At 44.1% G+C, this 27,437-nt stretch overlaps 1 protein-coding gene across 1 annotated transcript; it reads left to right on the top strand.

Annotated features, from left to right (window-relative positions):
• The first annotated feature begins 702 nt into the window (after positions 1–702).
• On the top strand, positions 703–26,315 carry HPSE (heparanase). Its single transcript, XM_054031048.1, has 12 exons — positions 703–881; positions 5,752–5,897; positions 7,964–8,089; positions 8,761–8,934; positions 11,235–11,406; positions 12,430–12,477; positions 16,543–16,636; positions 17,307–17,413; positions 18,636–18,750; positions 21,813–21,931; positions 22,918–23,064; positions 24,007–26,315. The coding sequence occupies exons 1-12, from the start codon at positions 703–705 to the stop codon at positions 24,164–24,166; spliced, it is 1,587 nt and encodes a 528-aa protein (XP_053887023.1). The 3' UTR covers positions 24,167–26,315.
• The last annotated feature ends 1,122 nt before the right edge of the window (positions 26,316–27,437 follow it).

The raw sequence follows: 27,437 nt of genomic DNA, 5'->3' as shown, positions 1-27,437 counted from the left end.
TACAAAATTAATGGGCGCCCTGAAGTTGAAGCCATGGTATTAACTTAACTACCAGGGAAGACAGGAGAGCCATTAAGGATCATCTTGTGCTGGGAGAGCAATGGGTTTGACACAGGCTGTCCCAACACGTGGGTTAGTTTGCTCTGCAGGGTCTTGCTCTCTTGCTGAACTGCAGCGGGGAGGTGGCTGACTAGGAACAGGTGAAGGCTTGTGCCAGCCGGAGGACTGCAGATTTCCTGCCTTTGCTCCAAGACATGTTGAATTCCTGCAGGCCAGGAGCAGGTGCGAACTGCGGCTTATTTCAAAAGGTCTCTGGCCCAAGCACTTCCTTTGGAGATGGAAAACGGGAAGTGGCCTGGCTTCCCCAGGGCAGCGCATCTTAGGAGCCGGCGAGGGGCAGGTGGGCTACGCACAATGGTGCCGGGCGGGCAGGTTCCGAACAGCTGTGGAGAAACAGGAGCCCGGATCAGTCCCGTTTGCCATGCACAAGCGCGCGGCTGCCGAGGGGACTGGGCCCAGCGCAGCCAGAGAGCGCCACGTGGGGGCTACCTGCCCAGCCCAGCCTTCTCCGGGCAGGGGCAGGGCGCGGCTCCGCCCGGCCGGCAGTGGGAGGGCCGGGGGCCGCCCCGTGGGCGGGGAGCTGGGCGCTGGGCGCTGCGCCGGGCGGCGGAGGCAGTGACTGGAGGAGCCGGCGGGGCGAGGATGCTGCAGCGGTTGCTGCTCTGGGGGGTGCTGCTGGCCGGGGCGGCGGCGGGCTCGGCGGTGGCGGTGCTGAGCGCGGAGCTGCGCGGCCAGCCGGCGCGGGAGGTGAGCCCGGCTTTCCTCTCCCTCACCATCGATGCCAACCTGGCCGCGGACCCCAGGTTCATCCCCATCCTGGGGTAAGTGACCGGCCCGCCCTGCGCCCCCCCCCCCATGCCCGGGTCACCCCGCGGCTGCCTCCCAGAGAGGAGCAGCGATTTCCTCCCCCTCCGTTAAAAGACGGGGCCAGCTGTGTGTGTGTGTGTGACCCTCCCCTTAAGTTCTGTAGCCGCCAGCCCGGCGCAGTCAGAGGGTAGCTAGAGTCGTCCCCGTCCCCCCGACCCCGGGGCCAAACAGCCTCCCAAGTCCTGCCAGTCCCGTATCTCCCCCGCCCCACACACACACACACACACTCCAGGGAGTCCTAGCCAGGTGTCCAGGGGACCCTGCCCTGTTCTCTGCCGCCAGAGACTTACAGGCTGCCCAGCTCCCTGCCTTCCCCTGTGGTAGCCCCAGGCTGCCCAATGGCCAGTGCCTGTGCTTTGCTTTCTCTCCCAGTGCTAGGAACAGTGGGGTGTCAGCAGTCCCCAGCTACCACCCACCTCCCTCTAAGCAAGCGCCTTTATTCCTCATGTAATAACATTTCAGAGGAAACATGTAAAAAAAAACAGAGGTTCCTACCTACCTGCTAAAAGCTTAGCAGAGGTCACCTGGGGAGCCCTACTAGCCTAAAGTCTTTCCAACCCTTCCGCAAGGCTTGGGGTACCCTGGGACAGGAAATCCTCTCCACTTGCTGAATGAAAAAGGACAAGGCCCTACGTCAGTTCAGGCGCCGCTCTTTATACTAAGCTCTTTATACCAAGACCCGTATGGGGTCTTCTGGGCCAGGACATCTATCCTGCAATTTTATAGCCTCCCAGCCTGAGCCCCATGAGCCCCAGTCAGCTGACACGGGCCAGTCATGGGTGTGTTGTTGCAGTGTAGACATACCCATTGGCAGGAACACAGGGTGGAGGGAGTTCACAGGACAGCTGCCCACACTGTACTTGTTTTGAGGATAAACAAGGTGCTTTGTTCTGCAGGGCTGTAACTTCAATAGCTTTCATCAGCACAAAATCCACAGGATTTTTTTAAACTGAACTAAAGAGAGCATGAGAACTCAGCAGAGAAAAAGGTAGGGCTGAGGTGCACTGACAGGCGCACAGGTGTAATCCCAGGAGAGGAGCTACCAAGGGTCAGATGGGGGCCAAACACCACAACACAGGAAGCAGAGTCTTCCAATGATCGAGGGTATCCTGAACTCACAGCCTTCTAGCTCCTCCACTGAGCAGGGTCACGAAGTGAGCTGATCTCCCAATCCTGGTGCAGCTTTGGACTCTCCTCCCACTTATGTCTTTTGCTTCAAGTGGAGGAGGTTCTGTCATTGCCCGAGGCTGAATCTGCACCTGCTGGAAAATGCAGTCCTCCCTCAGCCACGCAGCCCTTCTTAAGGAAATACAGCGAATAAACCAACCCATGTTTAATCTTCACCAGAGTTTTTCCTCTCTCCTGTTTCCTTTCTGTTTTGATTCTCCATGTCTCTCCTGCCCGCCCCCGACTTCTCCTGTGTCCACAAATCTTTTCTTTTTTACCACCTGCTTTCTATCCCTTTTATCTCTTTCCTCATCTTTTGGCTTCCTCTTTCCTGCAGCTGCTTTCATCCTGCTTGTCTCACTTCTGTTCTCTACATCCCCTAACTCTTAGTCCCCATTCCTGTGTTTCCTTTTTTCTCCCCTCACCCTGCCTCACTCATCTTTCTTTTTCTTATCTTTTTTCATTTGCATTTTCATTTGCCAGGTCTCACTTTTACCTTCATCTCACAGGGGTGTTGAGGATTAATGTGTTAATGTTTGACTTGTTAAACACTTTCTTCTCTCTCAGCTTGGGCCTTCCCATTTTTGGGGATCCCTCCTGTTGCTTGGCTATGGGAGATGGTCTCCCATCATGTGGGAGTCTTCCTTCTAGCTAGCTGCAAAGAAAATCTGCCCTTCTCTTCCACTGCCTGAGCTCTGGGAATAAGACCCTGGAGCAGGGATGGGCAAACTTTTTGGCCCGAGGGCCACATCTGGGTATGGAAATTGTATGGCAGGCCATGAACGCTCATGAAATTGGGGTTGGGGTGCAGGAGCGGGTGAGAGCTCTGGGGTGGGGCTGGAGATGAGGAGTTTGGGCATAGGAGGGTGCTCTGGGCTAGGACTGAGGGGTTTGGAAGGTGGGAGGGGGATTAGGGCTGGGATAGGGGATTGGGGTGTGGGAAGGGGTGCAGACTCCAGCTGGGGGCGTGGGCTCTGGGGTGGGGCTGAGGGGCTTGGGGTGCCGGAGGGTGCTCTGGGTTGGGATCAAGGGGTTTGGTGAGCAGGAGCAGGGCTGGGGCAGGGGGTTGGGGCACGGGGGAGGCTCAGGGGTGCAGGCTCCGGGCGGAACTTAAGTCAAGCAGCTCCCAGAAGCAGCGGCATGTCCCCACTCCAGCTCCTACATGGAGCCGTGGCCAGGCAGCTCTGTGCGCTGCCCCGTCTGCAGGCACCGCCCCTGCAGCTCCCATTGGCTGCAGTTTCCAGCCAATGGGAGCTGTGGGAGTAGAGTGCAGAGCGGAGACCCCTGGCTGCCCATAAGGGCTGTCCCTAGACATTGTGGTGTCCTATGCAGCCCCCCGTGGGGGAGGAGGCTGACCCCAGGCCTCCATGGGGTGGTGGCATCACCAGACCTTCGGGGGGGCCTGCACCCAAGGTCTGTGGGGGGCAGGAGCAGGCTTGGGGGGCAGTGGGGAAACTGCCCCCCAGCATGAGCCGGCGAAGCAGAGTGGGTTGGGGCCAGGTTGCTCCACTTCCTGCTGCCCAGTGATTGCAGGGTGGGCCCGACCCCGCATTCACCGGGCGGCAGGAAGTGGAGTGACCCAGACCCAGCCCACTCTGCTCTGCTTCCCTGGTTCCCAGCCTTGGGGAGCCGGGGGGAACCGCCCCCAGCACTCAACGGCGGCGTGGCTAGGAGCTGGTGGAGCGGGCTGGGGCCAGATCGCTCCACCTCCCGCTGTCCGGTGATTGCAGGGCGCGCCCAACCCCTGCTGCAGTCCCCTGGGACATAGCTCAGGGGAAGGGGTGGAGTGGGGGTGGGGCTGGGACAGAGCAGGGGTGGAGTGGGGGTGGGGCGGGGCTTTGGGGAAGAGGTGGGGTGGGGGTGGAGCATGGGCAGGGGCTATGGGGAAGAGGTGGAGTGGGCGGGAGCGGGGGCAGCTTTCCTGGCCGGCTCAGCTGGCCAGGGGACTGGGCTGGCGGCTGGAGCAGCAGGCAGCTGCATAGGGCACCAGGAAATTTAGGGCAATTTGGTGCCCCAAATTTCCTGGTGCCCTACACAGCTGCATAGTTTGCATATGGGTAAGGATGGCCCTGCTGCCAGGGCCGGCTCCAGGCACCAGCTTACCAAGCATGTGCTTGGGGCGGCCACTTACAAGAGGGGCGGCACGTCCAGCTGTTCGGCGGCAATTCGGCAGACAGTCCCTCACTCCTGCTCGGAGCGAAGGACCCCCCACCAAATTGCCGCCGCAGATCGTGATCACGGCTTTTTGTTTTGTTTTGTTTGGCTGCTTGGGGCAGCCAAAACCCTGGAGCCGGCTCTGCTGCTGCCCTACACATAGTAGCCGGAGTGGGGACCATGCCACTGCTTCTGGGAGCTGCATGGAGTGGCCCCAGACCCTGCTCCCCAGCGGGAGCTCGAGGGCTGGCTTAAAATGGCTGGCGGGTCAGATCCGGCCTGCGGATCCATAGTTTGCCCACCCCTGGCCTGGAGCCACTTGCTCCAGTCACCCTATTTCTACTGACAATGCACCCAGCAGCAAGTGGGTGAGGGGGGGAAGGGAAGGTATCTTCAACCTGCCTAGTGCACTTCTAACCTCTCTGACATTCAATAGCAAAGTGAAAGTGGAATGAAAAACGTCTAATCAGAGTTCATGATTCAGGCTCTGCCACAAAGAGGAAGTAATTGGTGGCTGATAATCTCCTGCACAGTTGTTCCATAACAGAGATAACATCGGTGAAGTACAACTTTGTTGTCTCTGCCGCAAGGTCAGACTGAAAAGGGGCAGTCTTGTCTCTTCCTTTGCAGTGGCTGGGCTCACGGAGCATGTTCCCTGCACATTACTCCAGCTGAGAACTTGCGCAATCTCTGTGTGTAGACCAGTTTAATTTAAATAGGTTTTTTAATCTGTTAAGTTAAATTGATGCTAGCCCCTATGTGGACTCTGTTTTTGGTTTAAGAGTGACTGGATTCAGTGTTGCTTAGGTCAATTAGGAATCAAAATTTAAAACCAATTTTAAGTTAAACCAGTGCAACTTTCTTATGTAGGTAAGGCCCTGGTGTACTCCAAACTGCTGGTTACAATGTTTCCTCATTTCAGAAAGAGAGAAGCAGGGGCAGAACAAATTAAATATGGGTACATCTATCCCCCCAGCATTCAAACATGACATTAAAGTTCTATCATCACTTCCAGTGGTTGGAATTTTTGGAGAGGGAAGGTGGGGAAAACCACAACAAAACATAAAAAACCCCTTCATTTGCAAAGGATACTCCCAGTCGTATCATTGACCATTTTCATCAGAAGTGAGGACTTTCCCTGGAGAGCAGCTGCCTGACCTACAAAATCATTGATAACTTAGTCAGAAATCTGCCAATCCTATGATCTAGTGGCAGCCCTGCTATATGATGCAGGGGATTGAAGTATGGATCTGGGAGTGCTGGAGGTAACACACTCAGCCCCTGGGTGTAATAGGAGGCAAAGAGTGACATAGTTAAGGGGAGGTATAAAGAGAGGAAAGGGAGGGGGGAATTCCTGCAATCTCCACACCCTCTGAGGCCAAATTCTGCAAAATTTGCATCTGGATTTGAATGTTTATGATCAGACCCATCTCTGCAACTAATTATGGTCAGCTTGACTGTGATGAAGATGTTTGTTCCATTTCTCAATACTCTCTTCCCCAGCTCTCCCAAACTGCGCACTTTAGCAAGAGCTTTGTCTCCAGGCTTCTTGAGATTTGGTGGCACCAGAACTGATTTCCTGATCTTCAGTCCAGAGAAGGATTCAACTTTAGAAGACAGAGACTTTTGGGAATCACAGGTGAATCAAGGTAAAACAGATGGCAACATGTTAACCATGAACATGTCTTTGATTTAAGTTAATTAAAATGTGCTTTAAAGCATGCTGCAGATACAGTAAATACAGGGCAAAGCATTCTAGTCCATGCTTACATGTCAGTAGACTCGCCTGAGGTTGACAGGCATGTTCCATGTCCTGCAGGACTAGCTCCTAGCTGCTGGGAGAGGAAAGCACAGGTGAGTGGAGCCTGCCCTAGAGGTACCACTAAGTGAAACCTCCAACTTAGTGGCCCAGGGCTGTTTAGAGGATTCTTCTCTGCATGGGTCTTTAGAAGCATCTTCCATCCTATCCCTTCCATTCTGCTCTGTCTCTTCTCTTACCACTGCCCCAGTACTTCACAGTCTGCCGATCTCCCTTTCCCCATCAGCTGGCTCTTTGTGTTTCTTTACATTATGAGCTCTGGCAGGGCCTGTTTGTGTGATCAGAGCCTAGCGCATTCTGACTGGTACCAGAGTACAAAAAACAAATGATGACAATTGAGATGCAGGGTGGAAAACCGGTCACTTTACAGGCAGAATCCCCACCTAACAATTGGGAAATCTACCTTTCTACTGGGTTGCTGTTCCATATGCTGTCATCAGAACAGCGTTCCTAGCCTCTGCTTTCACCAATAGGAGCTGGGAAATTGCAGCTACATCCTAAAATAAAGCATTAACTGACAAAAATAATTAGGTGGAAGGCAGGAGATTATTCTGCTTTACCCCCTTGCAGGGGATTTGCAAAAGCACTCAGTTTTGGCTTATTTCCACTCTCATTGAAGAAAATGGTTTTCTTCTTTCTTAGGGCAACTTGAAAAGCAACTTTAAAGATCAGTGTCCAGGTTTGTCATCCACTCTGTCAGCTTCCAGTGACATGGAATGAACCAAGGCTGTCCCTCTGGAGAAGGATCTCAGGGGGCAGTGACTCACTATATGTTCCATGGTTTACTCCCACTAACTTTAAGGGGAGCAGAGTAAGGACAACATTGAATGCTCTAGAAAATCCCACCCTTATATTTAAATAGCGTGGATAGGTTTTTTAAAAAAAATCCCACACTTTGCTTCTAGACAGATGGCTTGCGTATGCCAAGTTTTAGCATCTGATGAATTCCACTGAGAATTTATACCCTTCTAAAGTTGGGTTCACTGATGAAAAGCCTTGACAAAGCAATCTGTCCAGTGGTACTAGTGGGTGGTGTTAAATTGAAATATTTCCTGTACTTTGTCCTGCTCTCTTGCAGTGCTTATGAACGTACATCCTCCTCGGTTTACTGTCCGACAGTGTTGATGTGTGGTTTATGGGTTCAGTCTTTTTTTTTTTTTTTTTTTTAAATATTGCCTGAAGAACAAACTTAACATTTCCAGAACTTCTGCCAAGATCTTTTTCTCACCACTCTTGTAATGAGATCAGCAGTTCTCACTGCATCAACCAGGAAATAGGTTTTTCCTGTTTTGTACAATGAGAGCTGCTGACCTTGCCATCTTCCTGCACTGTGGTTCTTTACTCAAATGGTACATTGTCTGTCTAGTTGCTTTGCATACAAGATTTAAATACATTAGCATGATAACTCAGAACTGCCTCCAGTAATAACCAAACAATGTACCAAATTATAGCCACCCATAATCCAATCTCACCATATTACAACACAGTCAGTCGGTCCCCACTCTAAATGCTTTAAAGAAAAGATGTGCTTTGCACATATTTAAGTGCATTCCTGTAATGGGAATACTTTCGTTAGAACTGACAAAAATCTTAAAACCAGTAGAAACACGGTGAGTGCCGTCACTGTAAATGCTAAATATTTTTAGATGTTGAAAAGACACCTGGCTGTATTTGATTTTAGAAGGTGGAAATATCAACCCAATCATTCTCCTTTCTAACTTTTAATGTATTGAACTCAGCAGGAGGATTCAGCCTACAGAAATGCATGGATGAGCAGCTCTGTACAATCGTAACTGTTTGTTTATGTGGAATACAATCCTCCATTTATTGTAACCTAAGCATAATACTATGAAAAGTTTATTATTATGACATGTTGTGGGTTTTTTTGGCCTACAGGTATTTGTGGAGTAAGATCTATTCCTACTGCTGTGGAGGAGCTACTGCTATCTCAGTGGCCCATCCAGGAGAAGATACTCCTTAAGGAACAATACTGGAAAAAATACAAAAACACCACCATTACAAGTAAGATGTTTGTGACAATACCTGTTAATTAGAAGGTCACTCTTGTGCTGTGACTTGCAACTGGGAGGTTGCAAACCTATTTGAGTTCTAGGGCAAATTTTCAAAAGCACATAAGTCCCATTTTCAAAAGAGACTTTGACCCTTGGGCTCCTAAATGCCTTTGACAGTTTAAATAGACAAGGTGGGTGAGGTAATATTTTTTTTATTGGACCAACTTCTGTCGGTGAGAGAGACAAGCTTTCGAGCCACACTGAGCTCTCCTTCAGGTCTGGAGCTCTATGTAAGCTTGAAAGTTTCTCTCTTTCACCAACAGAGGTGGTCCAATAAAAGGTATTACCTCACCCACCTTGTCTCTCTAGTATCCAGGGCCCAACGTGGCTACAACAAATTTGAAAGTTTGCCACTGAGGTGTGACTGAAAATGTTGCCACTAGTGTCTGTTTTCTGATTTAATATTTTGTCAGTTGCAATGGGAGTTGAGAGGATGCTCAGAATCTTACAGGATAAGGCCTTGAGAATGTAAAATCAGTGGGGCTGTATATGCTACATACATCTTCAGCACTAATAAAACAAATAATCACAATGAGTAGTCTGTATATTTGTTCTAAGTCAATTGGCACTTCAGAACTTTGAAGAAAATAATTCATTTCCCCCCCTTCTTTCTTCTTACAGAAAGTACAGTGGACATTCTGTATAGCTTTGCAAAGTGTTCAAAGCTGGATCTGATCTTTGGCCTTAATGCCTTACTTCGAAAACGTGGCTTGCAGTGGGATAGTTCAAATGCTCAGTTGCTCTTGGATTATTGTGCTTCCCAACATTACAACATGTCTTGGGAACTTGGGAACGGTAAGTGCAGAGTGTGAGAGTTGGTGTGTGTGTTAGTGTTAGGGTAGTCACAGTAGATATTGTTCTGCTGAGAGGTACTGGTGACTACATCGATCACAAATCTCTGAGATTGGATGTGAGCTCACCCGGCATTTAACACAAGGAAGAGTTAATCAGAAGCCCCCTTCACCTGAGACACAGAGGTTGTGAACCTGCCTGGGAGTTTGGACTGAGGCCATGTCTACATTACAAAATTAAGTCAACCTAGCTTACATTGGCAGACAGCCACTGCAGTAATTACATTGCTTGTGCGTGTCTGTGCTTTGCTCTTTGTGTCAGAAGTGCATGTCCTCACCAGGAGCACTTGTATCGATTGTACTGTCAGTGTGGGGCACTGTGCAATGACTCCTGAAAGCCAGTAACAGTCGACATAAGCAATGCAGTGTCTACACTGACGCAGTGTCTACACTCAGACTTGCATCTGAAGAAGTGAGGTTCTTACCCACGAAAGCTTATGCTCCCAATACTTTTGTTAGTCTTAAAGGTGCCACAGGACGCTCTGTTGCTTTTTACAGTGCCTACACTGACACTGTGTCGACCTAACTACATTGACATTGACTGTATGTTGCTCTTGGAGGTAGAGTGAAGTTGGCGTAGCAGGGCAGTTACGGCGGCAGGAGCAAAATTTTAAGTGTAGACGCTTCTATAGTTAGGTCGACATAAGATGTCTTGGGTCGACCTAACTCTGTAGTGTAGACCAGACCCGAGTGCTTTTGGGTAGGGGTGTGTGTTTGAGGGAAGGGGGAATTCACAGAAACTGAGGACCGAACAGAGAGGGAGGCAAAGGCAAAAAGCAAGAAAACCAAGCTGTAGCCGGTGAGCACAGTGTGACCCTAGCGAAAGCTAGAGAGAAGGTTTTTGAGTCTGTTGGGTAAAGAGGCCTGGGGCTGTAAGTGAAGACACTGCTCCTTTTGTTCTTGGTTCCTCCTGCATTCGGAGAAGCAGGACTTTGTATGTTCCTTGTAAACAAACAAGATTGCATCAAAGAAAATACCCCACTCACCAATTTCTGCTCACAACTGGAACATCCCCAGGACCCTGAACCTTGAGTAGCTGCTTGGATCGAAAAGGGGCCACAGTATTTTGTACATTCCACTGCTGCAAAACTGCAGAAAACTCTTGGCTGCAGAAACCCTGTCAAACAATGGCAGATTTTTGTGCCTGCATCTCACGTTGTTTTCTGAACTGATCCATAAAGCTGGACTGTTAATAGTTGTCAGATTGTTCCACAACTAGAGATGGGATGAATCACAATTTTGGGATATCCAGGTAACACTTTTTGTGGCAGTTGGAGCCATATAGATCCATAATGGTACTGGCCATTGTTGGAGACAGGATAGACCATTGGTCTGACCCAGGATAGCAGCTCTTATGTTCTTATCCTGAACATCAATAACTGCAATCCATTAGGGAGCCACAGTGGGAGAAAGCAAATTACAGGGAGCAGTGCTGGGGTCAGGAAAAGCAGGGTGTCAGCGACAGTGACCAGGGGGCACTGGCTAAGTGGGAGGGGATTTCTGGTAATGCAGTAGAGAGAAAAAGCATTTGTATATCAGGTTTGGGAATGGGTTGACTAGCAGTAGGCTATACTAGGAAGGAACAGAAGAGACAAGACTCTGGATTCAGGTGACAAGAGGGAGACAAGTAGTGATACACAGCAAAAGAAGTCTCTAATAACAGAAGTTGTGGGGAGGGTCTCTGGGGCTGAGAAGAGAGGCGTAGCAGGCCAGGAAATGGGAGAGAGCAAGGTAAGACTGGAAATATTTACTACCACATTGCAATGGCCATTAATTTCTACAATGAAAAATTTTCAGGAACGTCTCTGTTTGATAAAAATCCAAATGAGGGCGTGGTTTATGGGGGAAAGGGTGAGATCTTAATCTTAACTAAGAGAAGCAGTGGAAGACCTACTGCTTGAATTGTTTTAAATCAATTCACTGTTTGTAAAGTGCTTTGGCATCCTCAGATGAAAGGTGCTACAGAGATGCAGAATATCATCATCATTACTTATTCAAACTAATTTGGATAGAGGTCTGGAAAACATACTATATGGAACAATCCTTTCCTGGGAGGCCACGCCCTCCCGTAGATGTAATAGTCTCTCCCGTCTCTTATTTCATAGCTTATTTACTGCCCAACTGTGTAGTTAACTTTCTGTAAGTTGGTTGGTTATTACTGCTGTGCACATTTTGAATGAGTCATATGTTTGTTCTGGAACATTACTGAGGAACAGTCTGTGTGTATATGTTTGTTTCTTTCAGAGCCAAACAGTTTCAGGAAGAAGTCTGGCATCCATATTGATGGTTCCCAACTTGGGCAAGACTTTATTCATCTGTATCACCTTCTGAGAAACTACAGCAGTTTCAAGAATTCAAAACTTTATGGCCCTGATGTTGGTCAACCACGGAAAAACACTCAGAAGTTGTTGAAAAGGTAACCAAGCAGAAACCTGCCATCACAGGCTTGATAAGAGAAGGCAGTACGCTGAGCGTAGAATGCAGATGTGTATGGGAGAGAGGATTGAGAATTTAAGGGGTCTGATGATTCCATAGTTGGAACATGCCTAAGGTGTTAGGATACTGAAACATTAGATTTGATTGAGAATTAATTCTGTGTTAGTTTTATGGAAAACTGGAGCCAACAACTGTCTGCCTGTCGGAGTCTGATTAAAATAATAACTGCATTGCCAGCGAGTAAGGGCTAAATCCCAGCTGGTGTAAATTTGGTTCAGTTCTACTAATGTAAACGGAGCTACTCTGATTTATAGCAGAAGCTCTGGCCCTTAAGGGTGACAAACTCACTAATCCACACACTTTTCAGTCAGCACCAGAAAAGTGAGTCCCCACCTTTCAGCAAGGATTTAATAACAAATGGTGTGTCAGTCTCTTACCGCTTTATTATTCATTATTTTTGCAAAATATTTTCCAGTACATCTAATGTACTGTAAAATATTACCAGAAATAAGTGGCATAAATTGAGTATAATACATACAACAAATTTTAGAAACAAACTCAAGGGAAGGAGGAAGGTAAGGCAGGGTATTATGAATATTTTTTAAATGTAGGTTAGGGTGTCTAAAACACATGACGCATCAGTGAGATTGCAGCATTTGATATAATGGAAAGCTTGTGCTTTAGGTTTTTATACATCTGTCTGATACCAGTCAAAAAGCCCCAAATCCACTTCTGCTGTAGTCGCTAAATCTTGTTTAAATAAAAGTTTTAACTAGTGTCTTGCATGTGAGAATCTCAAAGTACTGCACAAACATTAAATAACCCTCAACAGTCCACTGGTGTAGGTAAATGCTACTAATCCCATTTTATAGATGAGGTAAACTGAGGCTCAGAAAGGTTGAGTGACTTGCTCAAGATCACTCAGCTAGTCATTCTCAGAGGCAGGATTAGTTTTGTGCTCATAGCCTCACAAAATAATGGAGTTCTTTTTGTTTGTTGACAGCTTCCTGAAATCAGGAGGGAAAGTAATTGATTCTGTTACCTGGCATCAGTAAGTATTAAGTATCTATTTAATTGCTATAGTATTAATAGATACAGATTTTTGTGAAACATTGATTGTAAATAGCGTGATGGTGAAAGTAGAAAAACATCAGTTGAAACAGCTGTTCACACACACAACCACTCATTGTGGAACTCTGTCCCCGTAGAGTGGTGGGTAGGCCACAGAGAGAGGTGGATGAATTTGCATACAAAGTGGGGTCTTACCTCATGCAGTAGAGCTACAAGCTCCTAGAAACAAAAGACCCAGGTTCAGTCCCCACTCCCAGTGACTTCCTGGCAGCATGATGTTACACCAACCCTGAGTTAACAATACCCTACTTTTAATAAAAAGAACAACAAAAGAAATCCTGTAGGGACCTACTTTGCAACCCAACCGAACGTGGGGGGTTATCATGGTAGTAAGCAGGTTTTTCAGGATCAGACCTTAAAGACTGACTAATTTAAAGGTTCTCATATTTCAAAATGATTCAGCAATACAGCTTATTGCAACAATGTTATTCTGCAAGTCTCTTGGCTTTGCATGTGAAAAGGGAGGGTGGCACGTAGTTGGAGGTGAATTATTAGTGCTAAAATATCAGTGAAGGATTTAATTGGCAGCATTTGTAAACACAGATTGTGACTTTTTTTCTTATTTTTTATTAGGTTTGTTTGTTAGGTGTTGATGAGGATTCGGTATGGTACTAGACTTTTGACAATTCCTGCATGGAAGTTTTGTGTCTCTTTCCACAGTCTATTTCTTCTCCTTCCCACCATACTGATGTATCCCAGGACTCCTCCAATGCCATGCATGGAGTTTCCCCCATGATTTTACCTCTCCTTTCCCTGTTCTGAATAAACAGTATACATGAAGAAAAGAGATTTTTAAAATGTTAGGATTATCTAACAGGCCTCTTAGCGCACCAGTTTTACCATCCTTTCCGGGTCCCCATATCACTGACTATCAGTGGCTATGCAGCTCCAATAAAGGTGGAAAGATGTAGTGGCATTCCTGAGCATTTTATAATGTAAGGATAGCCAAGAGTCTCGTTCCTGTGGCTGTGTACAGGGCTCCATGTGATTACTAAGCCTATGTGAGCAATGATCACAAAAGAGATACTTCCATCGTGTTAAGATGGAGCAAAGAAGTCCTAGCAGGTACATTTTTCAAGGCAATGCAGGGAGTTAAGCAGTTTTTCTGACCAGGAAAGGGTGTTGGTCCAACAGACAAGGTCTGGTGGGCTTTTACATATGTAGCATTTGGACAGGCACAGCCGCTGACATATGCAGACTGAGCAGCAGCCCAGGTTATCTCAAAGCTCCACAAATGCTACAGAACTTGTAACTGAATAGACTTTCCTACTGGGAGGTGAGCGGGGCTTGGTTGGCATAAAGGAGAAGGAGAGAGTCTTACTCCTGATTAGTAATTTGCACTTTCTAGCTAATAGTTCACTCTAAACAGCACAAGGAACTGTCCCAGATGAAACAGCCATGTCAGAAATGAGAGTAATGCCACAGGGTAACTAATTATGCAAATCACTTAACAATTGAGAGAGGAGCATTAGAGATGGATGCTGTTCCTTGCAAAAACACCATTTGCAATTCAAGGAAGGTTATCTGTTGCCCAAGTGGAAGCATGATTCAGCTGCCCCTTGGCTGCCACACAGGCTTTGGCTAGTAGAGACAATAAGTCTGAAAGAGAGAGGAAGGGGGAGAGCCATATCCCTGAGGATAAGACCCATGTCAATACTGTTGTGGCCTATCAGTTGGAATCCCCTGGGGGCTGAAGGATGCTCCTGTTCAGCTGTTGCTGAGGCTCTGGAGAGACTTGGGGGTTGAGGTCTCTCAGAGACTATCACACACAATAGCTGGGAGGTCTGTCATTAGAGACAGTGAGACCTAGTGACCAAGTCAAATTGGCCTGCCCTCCCTTGCCACAAAAGGAGCACGTATTAGCTTATCGCTTCACTGTCCTCATGGTCATCAGCCATTTTACACATCCCAGTAGGTAGGAGATCTGTGCTGGAACTGAGCCATATTCTCTGTTGCACCAGTTTGCCTCATTGAAGTCGGTGGTGCTGTGTGAGTGCGACTGAGAATTCAGCCCACTCAGAGAAACTAGTCTAGAGAAAATTCCAGAAACCATCACCAAGAGCACAAACTATTGGTAACAGGAGCCTTAGGCAACATGGGTTGGTGCTTTACATTCTGCATTTTTCTTCGTTCCTTGTGCCTGTTCAAGTTTAGTGAAAATAAAACCCCTTCAGGTTAAAGACTCACTTTTTCCACTCTGAGAATTACCCATGCAATTATCAGTAATACAGCTTCAGCTGCACGCTTAAATTTCCATTCATGTTTGACAATGTGCCTCTGATAGTCTTAACTCTCCTTGGGACCCAACCCAGTGTGTAAATCCAAGAAATATTATCTGAATTGCCAGTTTTAGTGATGTTGTCTTTAAGTGTTGATATATGGGCAAAGCTTTATAAAACAGGATCCTAATTTAGGAAAGCACTTAAGAACATGTATAACTTTAAGCATATTCTTAGGTCTCCTTGTCACCAAAGGGACGTAAATACATGCTTAAGTGTTTTCCTGAATAGAGGTGCTTTCCTGACTTTGAATTTATATTGTTCAAGATCCCAGGTCATTATCACATAATATTATACAGCTGTAATGTAATTTTAAAAATACACTTTTTGATTAAGGTTTGTAAAATAAATAAACTAATTAATACAACTCTACATAAATGAACCCACTAAGTTAATTAGACAAATAATATTTCACTATATGCAGCAAGTCTACCTTAATAATAGAGCCAGCAACTAATGTAGAAAAGTGAATTTGATACAGAACTCATCTACAGTTGGGAGTGTTGCTGGAATATTTTAGGACATTCAGGTTCTGTGTGAATGGGGAGACGCCATTTGTAAGAGAGGCAGTGTTAGTTTTGTGATCTCAGGTTAAAAATCAATTTCTTTACTTCCAAATCTTGAGTTTGAGTTTCTGTTTTCCTGTAGCAGTGATGTCCTCAAAACACTTGTAGCACTCTGCACGCTTCCAGCTGGTTTTGATGTCAGCTTTTTTAGATCAAACACAGTTATGCTGAATTTAGGATTGGCAGCTAAGTGAAGTAGGGGACAGATTTATGCATTTTTTTTACATATACTTCCAAAGGTGAACCACAAAGCAAGAAGAAAAGCATGTCCATATAAATGTATAAAGAAGATCTCAAAGTTCTTTCTATTCCACTCCCTCCACTTGCACACAGATATACTTTCTTTTCTGATTCTCCATTACAATTGGGCTTTGACTATCGTTTGTGGGTGGATGGCCGTAGCAATTTTGGGGAGGACTGAAATGGTAACACCATAACAGGTTGAAACCTGAGATGTTGATTTTCCCAACCTATAAGACAAGTCTGACTTAACATCCCTCGCCCCCTTCAGCTGATGACAGGGAAAGCAGTAGCCTTTGGGGATGTTACCACCAAAGTCCTCTAGCTAAAAGCAGGAAGTTGGAACATGACAGACCTAATGTAAATAACAACCTCAGTATTTTTTCTGTTTATCTTTGTACATCAGTGGTTTTCAACCTGTGGCCCGTGGATCCCTGGGGGTCTACAGACTATGTCTAAGATTTCCAAAGGGGTCCACAGCTCCATTCAAAAATGTTTAGGGGTCTGCAAATGAAAAAAGTTTGAAAACCACTGTTATACATCATAAAGGAGCAATAAAGGTCCCATACATGTCTATTTATCAGTAAACATTTAATCTTGATTTGAAAAAGTTGGGCTGTTCACAATTTTATGATTTATACTGATTTAGTCGATGGTGGCCAACAACTCGCATATGTGTCCAGGCAAGAGTAGGCAAAGCGGTTTTTTACTGGCTGAGCTTATCCCTGCTTGAAATCATGTGTAAGAATAGCAGGAGCAAAATATTGATGTTAAAGCTGTAAGAACAGACAGCAGTGAGATGAATAATTATATCAGGAAGCAAAGTTCCTTAAATCATGTTTTGTAACCTTGGCTCTGTCATTTATTTTTGCTTGATTGGGATGTCTCTTAACTTTTCAGTTATTACGTAAATGGACGACACGCTACCAGAGAGGATTTCTTGAGCCCTGAAGTGCTGGAAACCTTTATTACAGCAGTAAAAGATGTTCTCCAGGTACAATGTTATGTTAAATTGTCTATGCATTCAGCTACCATGATGCTGGGTGTATAAGAACCAGAATAGAAATTGTTGGCTAGCAATACATCTAAAGAATCTCAATATTTAGATGCCGTCCTCATTGTAAATAATATAACAAATATCAATGCTAACAACATTTGATCTCAAGTTATTTCAATATGAGGCCTTGGTATCTACTAAGCATAAGGTTTAACATATTATAAACCATGAAAATGAATTTATAGTTATTTGTTCATGCCATCATAGCCCCAGAGATTAAATTTATGGCCAGATTCTGCCCCTTTACTCACACTAAGTAGTATCTTATTCCCAGAGTACTCCTGCTGATTTCAACAGGACTACCTACATAGTAAGATACTGTGTGTGAGTAAGGGTTGCAGAGTCTGGTCCTGATTAATTTAGATTTGGGAATCTATTATTTAATATATGTGAGTTTAAAAAAAATTTTTTTTCTTTCCCCTACTCCTGTTCATCAGAACTCTTTTATGGAGCCTTGCCTCATTAAATATGGTCATATTAGAAGGCCCTGAAAGTCGTATGATCTCTCTAGAGATCTGTTCTAAAGCGCATAATTTGTGACTATTTAGGCAGATCTATATATGTACTTACTTTCCTCTCTTTATCCTAATGACACAACATTCTCTAGATTGTTGATGGAACTGTGCCTGGTAAAAAGGTGTGGCTAGGAGAAACAAGTTCAGCCTATGGAGGTGGAGCTCCCAGACTGTCTAATACATATGTTGCTGGTTTTATGTAAGTAGAACAGCATGTCTTTAAAGTTACTCTTTTTTTCTGTAGGGCTCTGGGTTTTTCAGGAACTCCTCCAGTTAAACAACCAGCATTAAATGCCAGCATGTCAGCAACATTCCCCTGTCTGAGTAGGACTGGCTTTCTTTGGAGCCCCATAACACTTCTGCATGCAGACCTGAGGTGGTCACTCTCATGCCAGTTAGTCCCCAGGAACAAAGAACATTGATCCCAAAACATTCCCTGTGTGAGGGATCTAGCCAAAGACATGGTATTTTATGTTAAGTGCTGGCCAGGAAAATGTTTGCTTGACTTTAACACTGTATAGAAAGGATGGCCAAAATAAGTGTGGCCTATAGACCGCAGTGCAACCATTGTAGCATTCTATAGCGTCACTGCTTCATGTGTAAGTTTGGAAGTGTGGCCCAGCGAAACTACAGGTCTTAGCATGCTAACAGCAATCATACTGGGGGAAAAAAGTTCTGGTACTGTCCCTAGCTTCATCCATAGCTGGCGCACCCTCCACTTGTGAGGCCAAAATGAGATGCAACTGACTGAGCAGATCTTCACCATATGTTTGTCTGTATTTCTTTCTTTTGGCCGACAGTGAAGTAACTCACCACACGGATGTTTAAATTGTTGCCACTGGATTTCAACGTTAACGCTTCACTGAAATGAAAGGACAGTGTTTACGCTTTTCTCAGAAGTTAATTTCAGTCAGTCTGCAGATTCAGGCAGACATAACTGCATTGGTTCACGTCTGGTTCATGTTTTAGCAACCAAAAAATCTAGAGAATTATTTTTACAAATGAAAGTCAAAAAGCTAGAGCACAAAATGACCTCTCCGTGTGAGGCTCCATCTGAACCTTATTGCTTCTGTTCAGGACAAAATGACATGCTGAGCCTTTTCATCTCCATAGGTTGCCTCTCTTTACTCAAGACGAAGATGGTGACAAGAGAGTTTAAGGAAACAGCACAGTAGACTCAGACAGCTAGTCAGATGGATTGTGAAATGGATTTTCAGAGATGCTCCTGCCATTTCTGTATTTTGATTTAGTTTCAGGGGTGGTTTGTGCTTAGGATTATCATTTGATTTTAATTCTTGTTTCGTGTACAAGGCAGCTGAGATGGCATGGAACATAGTTTAGATGAGCAGTTTTTTCCCTGTGTATTTTGGCGACATTTGCATTTGCTTTTTTTTCTTTTTTTGTCTCCTGTTCTCTGGCAGGTGGTTGGACAAATTAGGACTGTCAGCCAGAATGGGTATTGATGTGGTGATGCGACAAGTGTTCTATGGAGCAGGAACCTATCACCTGGTGGATGCAAATTTTGAACCTTTGCCTGTGCGTATACAATAGCATTGCCTTAATAATATCATACATATTGTATCGATTTGTATTCTTGTTAAAGCTGATGTGGAGAGAGATGCGAGCTATTTTTACCTCCCTAAAGAGACTCACATATACGTGCCTGTGACATACCAGGGTACAATCTAGACTAATGAGCAGGTGTGTCACCCCTGCCCTGCAGCCTTGGGTGCCTTACGATGCCTTGCTGAAGTAGCTCTCACCTGGGCCGCTCACAATCAGCCTTCCAGCATGCAAGCCACACCCTGAGTGTCCATATGTAACTGCAGCCTGCCAGCCACACTTGGGTTGCACTCTGGCTCTCACTAGCCTTGGTTATACTGTAGGGTGACCCCAACACATCCCCAGCCTCAGATTTTCCCCCAGAAATGTAAGTTCTGCACTGCCCAGCCCCCTCCTCGACAGAACAAATTATATTAAGTTGGTTGTTCCTTTAAGAGAATAATATGCACACAACTTGTCACCCCAAATGGAGTTACTCAGCCACTTCAATTTAAACACACTGGATTAGATAAACCAATAAAACAAGTTTATTAACTACAAAGAGAGAAATTTTAAGTGAATACAAGTAATAAGGCATAAAAGTCAGAAATGGTTACAAGAAAAATAAAGATAAGACGAACACCTAATTTAACAAACTATATCAGATTCAAGTAATGTTTCTCACCACATGCTTACCGCAGTCTGACTGACCAAACTGTGGGACGGGAACCCTCCCCCAGAGACCAACGATTACTTCCTTTGTCCATTCAGGTACAGTGAATGTGATAAGCAGGGAAAGAGAGAGGGGTACCTTGGGCTGTTTGTCCCTCCTTTTTATAGCTTCAGTCCCTCTCTTGAAAAACATTTCCAGCTGAGCATGGGAGACGAAATGTCAATGTGGAAGGGTGTTCTCTGCTGGCTTTTTCTCACCTGTTTGAGCTTCCTTTGATTCCCTTCCTGCCTGATGACTCTGTTTACTATTTAAATGCAAATTAAGCAGAGCGTACATTCCTTTGTTTAGGACAGACCTGTTTGCCAAGCTGTGCTTGAGCAGCAGAGACGGACCTGAGCCACAATGTTCTGATCTAGATACAAACTTTCCCAAGTCTTCTGAGGAGTCCATGCTTTGATTTGGGGGTTTCTCTGAGTGGTAAATGATTTTCAAATGTTAATGATTTGAGATGTTTCAACTTAGTTATTTATGTTATGAACTAATAGCATAAGAATGTTATTTTTAAGAACAAAGCTGTTAGTCAAAAAAGCAACAGAAACCAATACACTTTTTCATTTCTTTATAACATAGGGAGCCAGATTTATTTGGATTAACTCTAAAGGTTCTACTCTTTCTATGAGTGTAGAGCTCTCATTAGTGCTAATGGCAATTATACATGGATATGGGGAGGAGTAACAGTTCCCACCCTTCTTTCCTACCTTCCCCACACTTGATCTGCTTCCAAGTTGTGGCTGCTACAAATTTGTGAAAAGAGGGCTCATAATAGAAACTGGTGTATGTAACTATGATGCTGTTTTATGTATCCTGCTCATTGTAAGATGTCCCCCGGGGGCAGGGCTGTGGGGGGGATTTAAGAGTTAGTATTTGTTCTTTCTTGTTTTCCTTAATCTAGAGTAGATAGTGGGAAATGTATATGACTATAAATAAAGCCAGTTTTCTGGGTTTGCTGATGAATCACTCATCTGAAAATTTAGATCTTTTTCTATACAACAGCCTTCGTTCTACAGGGCAAATATCTTTCATGATCCAGAGGAAATTTATTAATAACAGGCTTATTTTGGAACCAGTCAGCCTTCACATGGTCCTCATACATATGGTTATGGGGAAAGAAACAAATCTGCTAAAATGGAACTTGTCTTTTCCCCATGTGTTTTCCAAGCCATATCTACCAAGCTTATCTAAAGTCTGTGTTTTCCCTGGCGTTAGAACTACAGAGCTAATCTAGCAGAAAGCGAGTTGCGGTGTATGCTGTCTCCTCTTAAAAAAACCAAACCAAGTTAGACAAAGGAACAGGGCAGCAATATAAAGACATGGGGCCCTGATCCTGATCTCACAGCATTTTTGCATTAGGATAATTAGTGACTTCAGTGGCGTTACTCCTGACTCTCTCAGTTGTACGAGTTTGGAATCGATCTCCTGATATTTATAAAACCGCTTTACTGGAAAAGAGTGAGCTGTTCAAAGCAGGCACGGTTAGCGCTAATTGAGGGTCCATCCCCGGGAAGTACTGAGGGTAGCTCAACTCCTGTTGATTTCAGTTGAAGGTTAGGCCGCTCAGCACTCTGCAGAAGGTACTTACCATTGTGCAGGATCAAGACCTGCATCTCCCACTTGAAGGACTCCTATATCCACCGATGAAGAGAGGAGAGCAAAATAGCTCTAACTGTACCTTCTACACGCAGCAAATCGATAACAGGATTTTTCTTTGTCACATTATTTGTTGTGAATTTGAACAAATTTGATATGAAGGACATCGCAAAAGAGAAACTAAAAGGAAAAGCACCAAGATAGCAGAAAAGGGACTCTCTTAATTCAACAAAAAAGTGCCTCGCCATATACTGCGTTAGCTCTAAGCTGCACTAGCAGATGCAGTTATCAGGTTTTTAGTCATTATATATCTGCGTTTGAGAGTATTCACGCTCCCAACAACTTGATGGTGGCAGCAGAGCGAATGTACAATCCGAACATACCGTGTATGTGACTTGCCAAGTTCTGCAATTTAATGGAGGGTGGGAGGTGCAGCCACCAGAGACTGTGAGCCCAGCGTGGCTCAATATCCATCACTGGATGGTGGATCTAGTGGTTTCAGGAGTCTGCACTTAGGTATTAAAAATGAGAGGCTGCAGCCTGCCCTGGTACATGTATATTGGATGTAGTCCTCAAGCTCCTGGCTAGTTATCATTGGGACCTTGTTAGGGTAACATTTTGGACACCCCTGACACAGAGCATGGTGATATTGTAGTCTAGTGTCTGAGCGTTCCCTCTTATGTAAAATATCTTGTTTGCCATATGGAAAAATGTTTTGTTTTTATATGCAACACAGGATTATTGGCTTTCTCTGCTGTACAAAAAACTGGTTGGTACCAAGGTACTGAAAGTTGGCCTGAAGGGAGCAGATCCGAAGAAGCTTCGAGTGTACCTTCATTGCACAAATAACCACAAGTAAGCATTTAAACCCAACATCCAGGAACAACTGAATACAGTGAAAACAGAGGTCTTAATGCACAATGAGCCCCTTGTAACCAATGGAAACATTCTGACAGGCTAAACGGGGCTTTGGATCAGGCCCTGCAATTGATCTGCAATTCCACAGTGTAACACGTAGAATGGGGAGGGGAGTTCTAGAAAAACATTCAGGGGTCTCTTATGAAACGTTCAACAACTAGGTCCATAGGAATTGCTATAGTGAATTATGTGAGAAGGTATAGATGGTGTTGTGGTTAAAGTCCTGGGCTGGGACTCAGGAAATCTGAGTTTTATTCTTTGCTCTGCTTCAGACATCCTGAGTGACTTTGGGAAGTCACCAAATTTCACTGTGCCTCGTTCCCCATCTGTAAAATAGGGATATTTCTTTTTTCTCCCCACTACCCCTTTGGTCTAACTCTCTGGGGCGGGGACTGCTTCTCACTGTGTGTGTGTAAGTGCCTAGCACAATGGGGCCCTTATCTCAGCTGGTACTTTTGGGTGCTACTGTACTACAAAAAATACCACCACCATTGGGTCCATCTAGTCCAATATCCTGCCTCTTGTGAGGGGATCTGGAAGGAGTCTTCTTACCCTCCATAGAACTAATTCTAAGGAAATGAGAACAGTGTACTTGCAGGTGCAACCTTTTACCTCATCTCCTTGCCATCCATGTTGCTCCCTTAGTGGCTAAGGCACTGAGGCTGGTGGTGTAGACATAGCTGCAGATCCGGCAGCTCATCCCGTGTCTCCCTGTATTCTGGGATGTTGTTCATCGCTCTTGGTGCGCTGGGGGCACAGACACAAATGGAGTTTTGCCATTCACCCTCTCCCGGGGCAGAGGAACCACAATTCTTCTGGTGAAGAGGGAACGTGATCTGCCCAATTGTGGATACAACTCCTTTCAAATACTATAATTTATTTTTAATATGTGATTGTTAATGTGCCTCTCTCTTCCCTTTCAGCCCAATGTACAAAGAAGGGGATGTTACTCTGTTTCTTTTAAACCTCTATAATGTTACCAAACATGTGCAGTTGCCCCATAACTTATATAATAAGCATATAGATGAATACCTTTTGTTACCTCATGGGGAACAGCACATACTTTCCAGGTGAGAATCCATTTTCTTTTATTGTAAATTGTACCCTCACTATCATGTAGATGAGCTATAAAAACAGGTCTCTTTTTTCAATTTTTTAGGATAAAAACTAATTACTTTGATTTAGTTTCTGTAAGTGCTTGCTTATAACATTTGGTCTCCTAAAACCAGGCACTGTTTATAAATGTTATTGATATGGTAGCTCTGCAGACATGTAATGACTATTATTGATGTTCTGTTTCTGCATCTAATATGGAACATGGGAGTGATGGAACATCACAAAAACGTATTGATCAAAAGGCTGCCTGTATCCAGGTTCAGTATTTTGGGCTTGATTCTAATCTGACAGGTTTTGAACACAGGTGTAACTGCAATGATTTCAATGGAGTTACTCTTAATTTATGCTGGTTTTATTAAGATTAGAATCAGGCCCTCTGTGTTTAACACCTACTATTAATATCGCTAACACATAAAATGGTAAGGATCTGCATCCTTCGATTCTAAGGTCAGAAAGGACCACTGTGATCATCTGGTCTGAGTGCACCTCTTTGGGTGTCAGTGGTGCATTAACAGTTTCAAGAGAAACAGAAGCTTATCTGTGTTTTTCAGAATACATTCTCCACCCAACTTGTGATTGTGAACAGTTTAACAACAACAAAAACTTCTACTTTTCAGTTTTCCTTAGTTACCCCACATAAATGTGTATCTATCATGTACGTACATACATACATGGAGCTTGCAGGCAGCTTCATAGATCTAGTAGACATGCTGCCAGTATCCTGTACACTTGTAAGTCTGTAAGGATGGGGCTGGAAAGTGGTTTAGCTACCTTAAAGCAACATAAATCTGCCTTAATGTCAGTGCTTTCCTTCTTTCTTCCAGTCACACCAAGTGAGCTTTGTGTTAGTTACGTGTTGTGTGCACCACCTAACCCAACAACCTCTCTCCATGCAGGTCTGTTCAGTTGAATGGTCATGTCTTAAGGATGGTGGATAACAAAACACTGCCAGCACTTACTAAGAAACCCCTCCCTCCCGGGAGTACTCTTGGCCTTCCAGCTTTTTCATATGGATTTTATGTAATAAAAAATGCAAAAGCTATTGCTTGCATTTAAACATTGAACACATCCTCACAGGACGGTTGCAGGCACATTGTAGCTAAAACTCAAGTTTGATACTAGAGGGTCACGCAAGTGGCAGCAAAAGCTGGGAGAGGAGAGGGCATAAATGCTATTGTGTACTGTGTACATGAACCATATTGATGTAAACCTGCAAGAACATTTTCCCTAGGTTTTGGGGAGTTGCTTCCTTCCTCTCTTGGGCCCCCAGTGGTCCACTTAACAGCAAGTCCTTCTCTATTCCGCACACTCCTGTCACAGGAGCTGATTACACTGTGTCTGCAGATCTGCCAGCCAAAGACTTAGATATTCCCTCATGGTCTAGGTTCTATAAATTTAAGCACAATTGTTATAGCAGCCTTTTTTTTTTTTTTCTGAGAGCAGATGAGGTTCATGAGGGCTTTTTAAAAAAAATATATCCCCCCCCGCCCCCCGCTTTTACTCGCACTGTTCCTGTAATGCTCACACAATATGGGAGAGCAGGAGACAATCATGGGAAAGCTACCACTAGTTACTGCAGGTAATGAGCTTCTGATTTTTTTTTTTTGTGCATTAAGGGATGTTCAAAGCCCAGCTGCACTCTAACTGTTAGTTATGTTGGGGGTGAGGGATGGAGAAAACAAGCGAAAGGAAGATGAATAAAGGAAGGATTATCTAAATGGAAGGAGGGAAACAGTGAGGAAAAACGCCGAAACTTAGGGCTTGTCTACACTTACAAGTGCAGCTATGCCACTGTTGTGCTTAGTGAAGACACTACCTATGTCAACAAGCGAGCTTCTCCCATTGAGGTAGGTACTCCACCTCCCCCAGAAGCATGCCTGTAGACATAGTGCTGTCTCCAGTGGGAGTTAGGTCAGTATAACTGCATCACTCAGGGGTGTGGCTTTTCACTCTGCTTTACTGATTTTTCAGGATAACTATGATCTCCTTTTAACCTGCTTCCCTGGCTAACAAATGTTATCAGTTTTGGGAAGAAGTTACCTCTAAACAACTCCATGAGGAACTGTGAATATGCTCAGTGAAGTCCCCTCGTGTCACTACCAAGGGCCTGAATTCTGATCAGGCTGGATAGTTTCACTAACTGTTAGGAAGGCACAGAGGGTCTGACTTAAAGCCCATTGAAGTCGGAGGTAAAACTTCACTGGGCTTTGGCTCATGCTCAGAATAACTAACATGGCTGTAGGAGACAGCTGATTTCTCCCAGTCAGAACTGTGAGCCCTTTCCATCTTTTCTTTAGGCCAGCAGGGGTAAATGTCAGCTGGAGCCTTCTTCTCTTGGCAACCTTTCAAAGGCAATTTTCCTTCTCCCTTAAACTTACTGCATTCTTCCTATACTTTGACTCAGGAACTATTTATTCTCTCCTAAATAAATCTCAAAACACCAAATAGCAATATAACTTAAAGCACAGCTATTGCCTTTGATATTTGTTTGTACCTAATTTCTTAAAACCTACAACCTGCTACAATGCAAACTGTGAATGCTTATTTTGAGATATATCAGGAAAAGGTTTCACGTGACTGTATTTTTCCTATTCAGGATTTAAGAGAGACAATTGGGTAAATAAGGAACCAAATTTAGATTATTTTTTTAAAAACCCAACTATTTTAAAAACATACAAATCACTGAAATATAGTTATGACATTTTGTTTAAAAATTGCAATGAAAACAGATAATTTGTGTTCAACTTAAAATATTTCATTGCAGTATTTGCAACCCAAAAAGTGCACCATTGTGCTAATACATACATGCCCAAAAGTGAAATGGGCTATAAACAAACGCAAGACCGACAAGTCTCTCTTCATTCTCCAAATTCAAATGGAAGAAGTAAACAGACAGCATAAATTATGGGAAAAAAATAGGTTTATAAAGTTCTTAGTTGTAACAGTCTAAAGTTTTGAAAAACAAGTAATAAAATGTTTTTTTAGCCTGACAACATACTTTACAGAACCGTTCTTAAAAACCAGCAACACAGCCTGTTTGTAGTGACTTTTTAATATTTGCATATTTTAATAAAATTTATTACAGTTTGGTAATTGTGGTTTTCTTCAGACTATCAGTTTAAAAACTGGAAACACAGCTCTCACTGTTTGTTTTTATGTAAAATTTTTATATTTGCACATTTTTAATAAAGTAATTTATATCACATTTTAGTAATTGTGGTTTTCTTTAGAAGGTTCATTTTTAGCTTATTCATATCTGTGAAAGGTACATCCCTACAGTCAGATTTTTTTTCTTTTAATCAAACCTCCTCCAGCTATCTTTCTATGATTTCTCATGAGTGCAAGAGATAAAAAATAAAAGAACCTCATCTGAAGCACACAACCTTTTATTGTGATTTATATTTTTTGTGGAACACCAGCTGACAAATACTGGTTTTACAGTTTCAACCAGATAAATATAGAACAAGGGATAAATAACAGTACAAATGCAAGGGAGCATGAAGACAAGGCTTGTGATGTCAACAAGTAAATCGTTGTGATAGTTTCATTTTTAAACACATGGCCTCTTTCTTTAATAGATAATTATCATTATGGCGGTAACAATTAGTGATATTTAGAACTTGGATAGTGCTTTTCCATCTCAAAACACTTTACCAATGTCATTAATCTTTATAACACCCTCTGAAGAGTACTATATAACGAATAGGAAAGCACTATTAGCCCCATTTACAGGTGAAGACATTGAGGCACCGAAGTTAAATGATGTGTCCAAGGTTACAAAGGGTTCAATGTCAGAGCCTGAATTAGAATCCCAGGTTCTCAGCACTGTGCTCATGTAGCTTGACCATGCCTATCTCCCTCCCACTACAGTCGTTGCCTTAGCATCTTGTTTTATGGTTTTTCCATTGCATTATAATAAACCATAGGAATGTAATCCAGGCTAAGGAATTGGTACATACATGAAATCATAGCTCATGAATTTTTCCTATCCCCATTATAAGTATTTTCAAAGAAATTACTTTGTTGTTTTAATACTCGTGGCATTTTTCAGAAGTATATAAGAGAGAACAGCATTTGTGTACAGCAGGAAAGATTAACAGCTTGGGCATGTCCCTCTTCTCCCCTCATCCCCAGAATTGGGAGGAAGGGGAATTCAGGTTCACCCATCTGACATGGTTCAGTTAAGCAAATGTAACATAATCATCATAAAGTTCTGTGTTTTAAAGTAGTATTTTCCAGAATATAGTTATCTCCCATGAATTCCCAGGAACTTGCCTAGTCCAGCTACTTAAAGTACACCCTTAAGCGTGAAGCAGAGACCGAGACT

Source organism: Malaclemys terrapin, chromosome 5 (genome assembly GCF_027887155.1).
Source record: "Malaclemys terrapin pileata isolate rMalTer1 chromosome 5, rMalTer1.hap1, whole genome shotgun sequence".
Classification (NCBI taxonomy): domain Eukaryota; kingdom Metazoa; phylum Chordata; order Testudines; family Emydidae; genus Malaclemys; species Malaclemys terrapin.
The sequence above is the reverse complement of the archived record's forward strand: the minus strand, read 5'-3'. Positions and strand labels throughout refer to the sequence as shown.